The sequence below is a fragment of the Heptranchias perlo genome, chromosome 3, assembly GCF_035084215.1.
Source record: "Heptranchias perlo isolate sHepPer1 chromosome 3, sHepPer1.hap1, whole genome shotgun sequence".
Taxonomy (NCBI): domain Eukaryota; kingdom Metazoa; phylum Chordata; class Chondrichthyes; order Hexanchiformes; family Hexanchidae; genus Heptranchias; species Heptranchias perlo.
Window position 1 is genome coordinate 69891268 of NC_090327.1, and position 10802 is coordinate 69902069.

Below are 10802 nucleotides of genomic sequence, written 5' to 3' on the forward strand. Positions count from 1 at the left end.
TTTGAACCCAGAGATGAAAGGCTATTGTTGAATTCACAGCACCACCTAACTTTCTCCCACCAAAATATACTTTTTAACTGTGCAACACCAGTGCATATAATCCACATTTCTTTTTATGGAAACAAAAACTGTAAATGTGACTACACAAATTTAGTAAAATCTATATTTTTAACATTTGATTTCCTGATGATGAGGTAAGAACCCTTTAAGTTCTTTCAGGTATCTACCACCTTTTAAGGAGTGGATCTTCCAGGGCATTGCAATGAGTCAAGATCAACTGTGGTCTTCAGGTCAAATGGAACACAAAGGGGAGGATGTTTTGCTGCAGTTGCATAGCGCTGTGCTCAGACCCCATCTGGAGTACTATATTCAGCTCTGGGCACCACATCTCAAAGAATATATGGCCTTGGAGGGGGTGCAGTGCAGATTCACCAGAATGATACTGGGACTTAGTGGGTTAAATTATGAGGATAGGTTGCATAAACTTGACTTGTATTCCTTGCGTGTAGAAGATTGAGGGGATCAAGGTGTTTAATTGTTAAAAGGATTCAATAGGATAGATACAGAGAAACAATTTCCTCTCTTGGGAGAATCGAGAATGAAGGAACATAATAAAATTAGAACTAGACAATTCGGGAGTGAAATCAGAAAGCACTTTTTCACATAAAGGTTAGTAGAAATCTGGAATTCTCTTCCACCACCACCACCCCTCTCTTTCCCCCCCCCCCCCCCCCCAGCAAAACACTGGCTGCTAGAACAGTTGGAGCTGTCAAGACAGAGAGCGATAGATTTTTGTTAGGCAAGGGATTTTTTTAACATTCGTTCATGGGATGTGGGCGTCGCTGGCAAGGCCAGCAATTATTGCCCATCCCTAATTGCCCTTGAGAAGGTGGTGATGAGCTGCCTTCTTGAACCGCTGCAGTCCGTGTGGTGAAGGTTCTCCCACAGTGCTGTTAGGAAGGGAGTTCCAGGATTTTGACCCAGCGACAATGAAGGAACGGTGATATATTTCCAAGTCAGGATGGTGTGTGACTTGGAGGGGAACGTGCAGGTGGTGTTGTTCCCATGTGCCTGCTGCCCTTGTCCTTCTGGGTGGTAGAGGTCGTGGATTTGGGAGGCTGAATGGCCTATTCCTGTTCCTAATGCTCATATGTTAGAGGGCAGGAGATAATTGGAACAGGGTATGCAGATATAATACAGCCCCCATTTTAAACTCGTACATTATGTCTATGTTTTATATTTAATATTTTGATTTTATATTTAAATAGCAAGACATCTGGCAATTTGTGAAGTAAGGTTGGTTGGAGCATAGGAATTTCCCTGCAATGCAGGCTGAGGAGCTGGGAGGTGCAAAGCTGAGGTGCTATAGCACCACCTCTGGTAGGGAGTGTAATTGTAGCACGACCAATTTACATAGGCAGTTTTCCATTATTAATGTTGATACAGGAATTTAGAATGGTAAGAGTTGACAGGAAATGTGTGTAGATGTATGATTTTTAATATATCGCTAGTCAATTTCCTGTAGATTACATATGGGGAGTGACAACCAATTATAGTCTTCAAGTGAAGTGGAGTTAGAGGGAATAATTGGAGATCGGTGTACAGATGCAATTCCATCCCCATTTTCTAGTCGTACACTCTGCTTATTTTTATATTGCCATTATAAATTCCTATGTCCAGATTTATAATGGAAACTGCCTTGTAAACTGGTCACACTGTAATTACACCCTTCTACCAGTAGTGATGCTGGACATAGGAATTTATAGAAGTTTACAACATGGAAACAGGCCCTTCGGCCCAACATGTCCATGTCGCCCAGTTTATACCACTAAGCTAGTCCCAATTGCCTGCACTTGGCCCATATCCCTCTATACCCATCTTACCCATGTAACTGTCCAAATGCTTTTTAAAAGACAAAATTGTACCCGCCTCTACTACTGCCTCTGGCAGCTCGTTCCAGACACTCACCACCCTTTGAGTGAAAAAATTGCCCCTCTGGACCCTTTTGTATCTCTCCACTCTCACCTTAAATCTATGCCCCCTCGTTATAGACTCCCCTACCTTTGGGAAAAGATTTTGACTATCTACCTTATCTATGCCCCTCATTATTTTATAGACTTCTATAAGATCACCCCTTAACCTCCTACTCTCCAGGGAAAAAAGTCTCAGTCTATCCAACCTCTCCCTATAAGTCAAACCATCAAGTCACGGTAGCATCCTAGTAAATCTTTTCTGCACTCTTTCTAGTTTAATAATATCCTTTCTATAATAGGGTGAGCAGAACTGTACACAGTATTCCAAGTGTGGCCTTACTAATGTCTTGTACAACTTCAACAAGACATCCCAACTCCTGTATTCAGTGATCTGACCAATGAAACCAAGCATGCTGAATGCCTTCTTCACCACGCTATCCACCTGTGACTCCACTTTCAAGGAGCTATGAACCTGTACTCCCAGATCTCTTTGTTCTATAACTCTCCAACGCCCTACCATTAATATTGAGTTCTCAGTGTCTGACATAAGCTTTCCTTTTCTGCCTTATCTTACCCTGTATGCTCCTTAATATCCAGGGGGCTCTAGAATTGGCAGTCCCACCCTTTTTCTTTGTGGGAACATGTTACCATGAACCCCTTGAATCTCCCCCTTGAATGCCTCCCACTGCTCTGACATTGATTTACCTTCAAGTAGCTGTTTCCAGTCCATTTTTGCTAAATCACTACTCAGCTTAGTAAAATTGGCAATTGACAGGAAGTGAGTGCAGATATACGGTTTTTAATATTTTTTATATGCGCATGTGTGTGAGAGTAAACATTTCAAGAGAAGTAGAGATTTCTGGTGTCCAGGCCACAATTCCTCCTTCCACAAGCACCACCAAAAAACAAGTTAACTGATTGTTCATCTCATTCCTCTTTATGGGATCTTGCTGTGTCAAATTGGCAGCCGTAATTGCCTCTATAATGGTCGTTGCACTTTACAGTAATTCATTGTATGTGCAGCAATTTGGTATGTTTAAGAATTTTTTTAATACACTACAGAAATGTACTTTTTTCTTTTAAAATGGCTGTAATGAATAATTCATAAATGATGGACCGATAGGGTAATCCATTCACTTAAATATGTAATAAATTAATAACCTTGATTTTATAAATGTATTAAAACAAATATTTTTGGCTTAAGTTTTCAACTAGGAAAGGAAATTAATCTAACTTTTGTCCTATTTTAAGGGTCATACAATTCAGGGAGCATACAAGTTCCATGCCATCATCACTACTTTTGAAATGATTTTAACTGATTGCCCAGAACTGCGCAATATTGCATGGCGTTGTGTGATAATTGATGAAGCCCACAGACTGAAGAACAGAAACTGCAAACTTTTGGAAGGATTAAAGCTAATGGATCTGGTCAGTATATTTTCTGTAATACTGAATGAAATGTTGTGCATTGTTGGTGAGTAAATTTATTTAGCATCTGCAAAAATGAGTTGTGTACCCACTGACATTTGTTAGATATGCACAATATATAACACCACATTATGATTTAGACTCCCATATATTTAACAGATGAGAGATTTGCCTCTAATGGGTTTCCTTTGTCACTGTAGGAACACAAGGTGCTGCTGACTGGAACACCATTACAGAACACTGTAGAAGAGCTTTTCAGTTTGCTAAATTTCCTGGAACCCTCTCGATTCCCCTCAGAGACCAACTTTCTGCAAGAGTTTGGTGATCTAAAAACTGAGGAACAGGTATATGATTTTTGCAGAGCTATTGAATGAGCCCTCCACCTCTGATCTTTGGCGAGATTATTTACAATATATACACTGTATTGCAAAGGGCTATATTTCCTTTTACTGGGATTAAAAAGGGGCAACTGATGAACATTTGATCGTACCATTTGTCTGTCTTATGAAACAAATTATAGTCTTAAATCTGACGATGTATGGAAAAAGTTTTGAGTTTTAATTCCATGTGAACAATACTAAATGTTGGTAATATATTGTGTATAGAATTTATCCGTAACCTTCAGCAAATTATTGTTAAGCCTGCACCAATGGAGTATACTTCTGAAAACAGCACAGTACTTGACAGTGCATTCTTGGAGCTTCTAGAAATATAATTAATTTATTATATATACGGTGCATAGAATTTTAGAAAATAGATCTGAGTAAATTGAAGAATGCAATCTAATCTTAGTCCTCGTGGCCTCTTCAAATTCTCAGAGTTTGCTTTTGATATTATGGCATTGAACTCAAATTACAACCTTCAAAAGTATTTCTTCCAGGATGTGTTTTCAGAGGCGGTTGTGTAGTATTCGGCACACTCAAAGATTGGAATAACTTATTACAGGTACTAAAACTTCAGGCTATTCTGAAACCAATGATGTTAAGGCGCTTGAAGGAAGATGTAGAGAAAAATCTGGCTCCAAAAGAAGAAACCATCATTGAAGTAGAACTGACCAACATTCAAAAGAAATATTACCGGGCTATCTTGGAGAGAAACTTTGCCTTCCTCTCGAAGGGAGCTGGTCAAACCAATGTGCCCAATCTTCTGAACACTATGATGGAACTGAGAAAGTGCTGTAATCATCCGTACCTAATTAATGGTAAGCACATTTTTACTGACCATTCTTTGGACAGCTTTGGTTCTCTAGTACAGCAAATGGTTAAATTTCATAATTGTTCAGGTATTTGTTGTATGCCGAACCCTCTAAAATTCATGACCTCTGAGGCACAGTAGCAATGGTCAGATTTGAAGCCAAACTGGTTTTGTTTTGAGGGTAATTGTTGAATGAGTAGCAGCTTGCATTTATGTTACAAAAATTGCCATAATATAAATACAGTAGTGCATCCAATAAAATCAAGAGCCAATTCAAGAAGTGGTTTCTTCTTTCCCTTTTGGGAGCAAAGCAACAGCAGCAAACATATATTCCACTTCCAGGTGGACTAAACTCTAAGCTTGCATTCACAGGATTTTGGATTAATGGATTTTTGCATTGATGGTCTGTGTAGACCGTCCATTGACAAGATACTATAGCTAGAAAGGTTTTCAGAAACATTGCATGCGCAGTCTTGTACACGTACAGTTGCCACTGGTGCTTTGAATATAAATAGGAAGAGACGTGCATTTATATAGCACCTTTCATGTCCTCAGGATATTCCAAGCGCTTCACAACCAATGTATTCATTTTGAAGTATACCCATTGTAATGGAGGCAGATGGGGCAGCCAGTTTGCACACAGCAGAGATGAATAACCAGGTAATCTGTTGATGCAGCGATGAATGTTTGTCAAGACACTAGAGAATTCCCTGCTCTTCAGAAAAAGTGCCGAGAGATGTTTTATATCCAACTGAACAGGTAGATGGGGCCTTGGTATAATGTCTCGCCCAACAATGTTTGCTCCTCCAACAATGCAGCATTCCCAGAGTACTGCACTGAAGTTTGAGCCTAGAGTGGGGCTTGAACCCACAACCTTCTGACTCGAGTGCTACTGATGACCCAGGCTAATGGCGTAAATTCATGGTGTGAAATTCCACAACATAAATAAGACAAATTAATATTATGCCAGTTCTATATTTTTATACTTCTGGCCTTCAATCTCTATACTTGCTTGATCTGCAGTTAAACATGTCCATGAGGGAAGTCAAGCAACTGCGACTTTTAATGTATTTCTCTTGGTAGAGTGATTGGTTAATTTGCACGCACGGGAGTTGGGGAAACATTCAAATTTTCTTTAAAGGTGGGATTGCTGCTGGTAGTGGGTCGCGACAGGACTTTGACCATTGGTCCAACATAACCCTATCCCATTTTACTGGGTGCAGGTCAATTAAGTATGTATGGTTGACTCCCAGAAAAGCCTCTCTTTTCTCTGGGAGTCCACTACTGCAAGGGAGGAAAATGTCACTCACTGAAATGAGCAGGGCAAATTTTAACGGTGTCAAAAGCCCCTTAAATATTCCGGTTGAAATTTTAAATTGGCTCTGAATCAGCCCAACCTGGGAAAAACTGCAGTAGGATGAGCTGAGAGGTGCTTAAGATCGCCTGTGAGTCCTGAAAAACATTACTTCTGTTTCTTGCCGCCATGGTCCCTCTACTGCCTCTTTCCTTCTAACTTTCTTCTCTATTGGTGGTGTAGAGGTGTGAATGGAAGGAAATTGGCCAGAGTCCTAAGCTGTGCCCTCTTATCACCACTTACATGTAGAGGGGCGGCTGGTTGTCATTGGAACCAGTGGGGCGGAGGAAAATATCTGGCCAATTTTAGAGGTAGGTTTTTGGTAGAAGGCCTCCCAATCCATTTTCATTGATTTTCCAACCCAAGGCTGCATGTTTTCAGGCAGGAACTCAAAGAACATCCTCCTCATAATCCCTTGCGCCACGTGCATGCTCATCTCACCCAACACTTCGACAGCCACATACATATTGTGCTGTGTTGTATACTAAAATTAAGAAAATGTTTCAGGTGTTCTGGATGTTTATTGTGAGTGATTTTAAGGGCTTCAACCCCTTTTAATTTAGTTGGCTCCTTGCAGTGATACAACAATGCATCTTCTGTGTTGCTCTGAGGAAATTGAAATCCAGGACAGCAGGGGTAACTAGATGTTTCATTCTGAAGGCTGACTTCTCGTATTGTGTTAATATCAGAAGTTGCACCAACCATGGCTTAGAGAAATTAGGTCAACTTGTTAACTGAGCATTGAAAGATCTCTGACATGCTCATATCAGTATCTTGTGTCTCGAACGTTATCAGTGAGATCTATGCTACTGGGTAGAGGCACGTTGGATTTGCAAAAGCTTCAGAGTAGGAAAGGTCAGTGGTAGAAGTATTGCATATTATTTTGCAGGCCCCTTGGTAACAACCTTTGCTGCTACCTGTGCTGTCTGCAGGTTAAATAAAATGTTAATTTTCACAAAATATTACATTTTGTAAAAGGTCTTTTGAAATTAAAGTATAGTATTGACTTACCTATCTTCCTGTATAATATACTAAAAATCCTATATCTGCGCATGCTTCCTATCAACATTTTCCATTATAAATTCCGACGTCCACATTTATGTTGGAAACTGCCTAAGTAAACTTGTCATGTTGCAATTACTCCACCCCCCCCCCCCACCAGCTTAAGTGGTAACACTGCAACACAAAGCAAAGCAAAACAAAATGTCCTTTGAGTATCCCATTATCTGATTAGGTTGCAAACCTAAATTTAAGAATTTTTGAGAAATTAGAAACATCATTTCTTATTCAGTTATGCAAACTGAGCTAAGAAGCAACATTCTCAAACTATTTTATTTCAGTTAATTGAGCTGAAAGACTGAAGCAAGGTGTACAAAACCTCAGTATCCTTTTCAACCCAGATCTGAATTTCAAACCTTGCATCCTTTCAATCACAAAAATATTTCCACTTACGCAACATTGCCCACTTTTGCCCTTGCCTCATCCCCAGTGTCACTGGAACCCTTATCCCTGTTTTTGTAACTTCTAGATTTGATTTACTTTCCAGCACCCTACTCGCCAAGCTCCTGATCTCTGCCCTTTACAAACTCTAAGTTGTCCAGAACTCTCCAGCCTTTATCATATTCTGCACAAGTACTTCTCAGCCATCACGTCCTCACTTTTGTGGAGTTGCACTGGTTCACTGTTCCCAATGCATGAGATGCAAAATCTTCATCCTCATCTACAGATCCCTCCCTGGCCTTGCCTTACTCTGCCTTTGCAATGTTCTCATGCCTTGTCATCTGGCTGACCTTCTGTACTACCCTACACCTCAGTACTGCTCCACTATTGTCAGAGCCTTCAGCTGCCTTGGCATACTCTCTAGAACCCCCTGCCTAAACCTCTCCTGTTCTCTACCACTCTCTCCACCCTTAAAAGCCTTCTCAAAACTCATTTCTTCAACAAAGCTTTCAGCCACCGTTTCTAATTCCCCCATAGGGCTCTATCTGTACCCCTCTTGCTCTGTGAACCACCTTGAGATGTTTTTCTACGTTAATCAAGGCACCAAATAAATGCAAGTTGTTGTTGAAAGCGTCAAGGACAAGAATTTAACTTTTGAAATTCTGTAATGTCTTTTATTATCAGCATTGATTTATGTGGTGTAAAATTGACACTGGAATCATATAAACCACCAGAAAAATTGACATAAGCAGCATGAAATTTTAGATTTAGTTTCTTCAGGGAAAAGGCTGTGGTATAAGTATATTAGCTCAGTTAAATGTTCCAGAAATTTTCAAAATGGATTGTAGTTTATCCATAATACATATAAAGGTCTTATTAGGTTTTGTACAAAAATCAATTTCACAGTATTTTGATCCTATAACTTCTTGTTAACTTAGTGGTGATTTTAAGTGAATAACTGCTGTCTTCATTTAATTTGCCATCTTGACTTAATTTTCTTAAACTGTGAAATAGTCTGTTACTGAGTCATTTTTGTGCTTAAAAATTTGATCTAATTGTAACACAACAAAGTAGAAATTTAGTGCTAAAAAAATCAAATGGTCAGATAATTTAAATTAAGGGGTTAAGAGGAGTAGACTGTAACTACTTGAACATCTTAGGCTATTTTGCTGCAAAGGTACTGAGTACTTGAGTTAAACAAGTTAGTTGCGATCAAAAGGGGGTTGTTGTAAGGATCTTTGGGAGATTGGATGTTTTGCTTGAATATCTCTCGTGGGTCCATTGACATAACACTAACATCCATCAATTTTTCTCTAGCTGTGAAACCTCCATTTGCTTAAACTATTTGGAACTTTTATCACTTAATTCGAATAGAAGAGGGGGCAAAATGGGAGCAAACTTATTAGTACTGACTGTGAGCTACGGTACTTTAGTAATTGGTCTTGTTTTTGCTTTTTTGATAGCTTAAAAAATGATAGACCAGGTATGATTCAGACTGTTTTGTGATGGTCTGGTTGTTCATTTTTGGTATATGTAGGTGCTGAAGAGAAGATTTTGGAAGAGTTTAAAGAAACAAATAATCCTGATACACCAGATTTTCAGCTTCAGGCTATGATCCAAGGTGCTGGCAAGCTAGTACTGATTGACAAGTTGCTGCCAAAACTGAAGGCTGGTGGCCACAAGGTGCTTATATTTTCCCAGATGGTGCGCTGTTTGGATATTCTTGAGGACTACCTCATTCAGCGAAGGTGAGGCCAGCAATACTCTCTCAATGAAAATTATTAATTGATGCCTGCAGGGTGGCACAGTACACTAATGTTCCGATGAGCTGGGATTTGGAGCAGCATGGTGTGGGTTTATATTCTGTGTGGAGGAACTAAGAGTACCAGATCTCAGCTGTGCCATTGAGGTACCAAGGGAGGTCAGGGTAAATCAAAATAAATAATGTACTATAGACACGGCTCCTTTTGACACTGCCAATTCTATAAGTTAAGGATATCAGGCACCTTCACATAATTTAGTCAATCTTGTATCTGAGAAAACCAGGCATCAGGGATGAAGAGCTCGAATTTTTGATGTTTTTCAAGGGGTGAGTGATGTCACTTATGGGGAACAGAGCCTTTTCGACTTTTGATATCCATTACCTACATGTACATCCCCAGGTCCGGCATAGTATTAGTGAGACACAAAAAACTTTCTACTTTGCTCCAAAAATATGTCCTAACCCTGCCACCTCAATACCTTTTAATATCACTTTTTGATACCGCAGACAAACCAATTTTTTTCCTATTAGATGGCATAACAGGAAACCACTAACAAAGATATTAAATTGACTCTGGTGGTTGCTTGAAACATAGCCCAGTACCACTTTTTTTATACCTCTATCAACAGGAAACAATTTTCCATGGGCTAATGTTTCTTCCAACCAACCCTGGTCCAGCAAGTGATTTTTGTGGTCTCTGAGTAAGTGCTAATTTAGTACAGGATTGTGGATAATTTTTGCTGTGCAATTCTGGCTACAACAAACTGAGTTAAGATTATCCAAACTCATTTCATTTTGACCTCTTAAAATCAGTTTGAGAAAAAGATTTTTTTTATCAAAATGGACAGGACTCCAGAGATAAAGAATAACATTCTAGCCTACTGTACCACTATCTTTTTAAAAAAAATTTTTGGAATGAGGAGATTTAAGAGTAAACCACAATGTGGGACTGGAGTCATGTGTAGGCAATATAAAGTTGCGGTGACAGGTTCCCTTCCCTGAAGGACATTAGTGACCCTGTTCGGTTTTTAATGACAATCTGACAGCTTTCATGTCATTTTCAGTGGCTAGCCCACAAATTTATTGCATTCAGTTTCACAACTTGTCATGGTGGGATTTGAACTCATGACCCCTGGGTTGCTAGTCCAGTGACATAACCAATCAGCTATTCTATCCTCCACACTGTCTCCATCTGAGGGATTGGGTGGCACAATGTGTTGGCATTGCTCTGGGACCTTCAATTTCATCATCCACAATATATGCAAAATAATTTACCCTCCTACAAATCAAACAAATAAATACTCTGAAACTAATATTTTGACAAACGTTTGTACAGTACATGATTGCACCCGTGATGCCCCTCTGTAATTTCCCAATTTTGGCTTTGCCACGAGGGAGTGCTGCACTGAGGTGGTGTATTGTGGAAGGGTCTGCTCCCTGGCTGCTCATGGATATACCAGCAGCTGGTTCAGATAACGCTGACAGAGAACTGGGAGCTGGTTGCCTTCCCGTTGTTTTGTCTGGGGAATGGTGATTGATTGCAAAATGAGGTGTAAAGTTGTGGTGAAGGCAATAGCTCCTGATTAGGTTTTAGATGTATATTTGTCCCTCCAAAAAAGACAACATCTATCCAATACCTAACCAGCAAATA

At 39.7% G+C, this 10802-nt stretch overlaps 1 protein-coding gene across 3 annotated transcripts in view; it reads left to right on the forward strand.

Moving 5' to 3' along the window:
- chd7 (chromodomain helicase DNA binding protein 7) overlaps positions 1 to 10802 on the forward strand; it is a 297949-nt gene that overhangs the window by 222849 nt on the left and 64298 nt on the right. For all 3 annotated transcript variants that reach the window (XR_010961454.1, XM_067980156.1, XM_067980157.1), the window contains 4 exons: positions 3225 to 3401; positions 3602 to 3745; positions 4347 to 4602; positions 8927 to 9137. Coding sequence is in view for 2 of the 3 variants with exons in the window: in XM_067980156.1 (XP_067836257.1) it covers positions 3225 to 3401; positions 3602 to 3745; positions 4347 to 4602; positions 8927 to 9137 (788 nt within the window). In the remaining variant the exon portion in view is untranslated. The remainder of the gene's footprint in view (positions 1 to 3224; positions 3402 to 3601; positions 3746 to 4346; positions 4603 to 8926; positions 9138 to 10802) is intronic.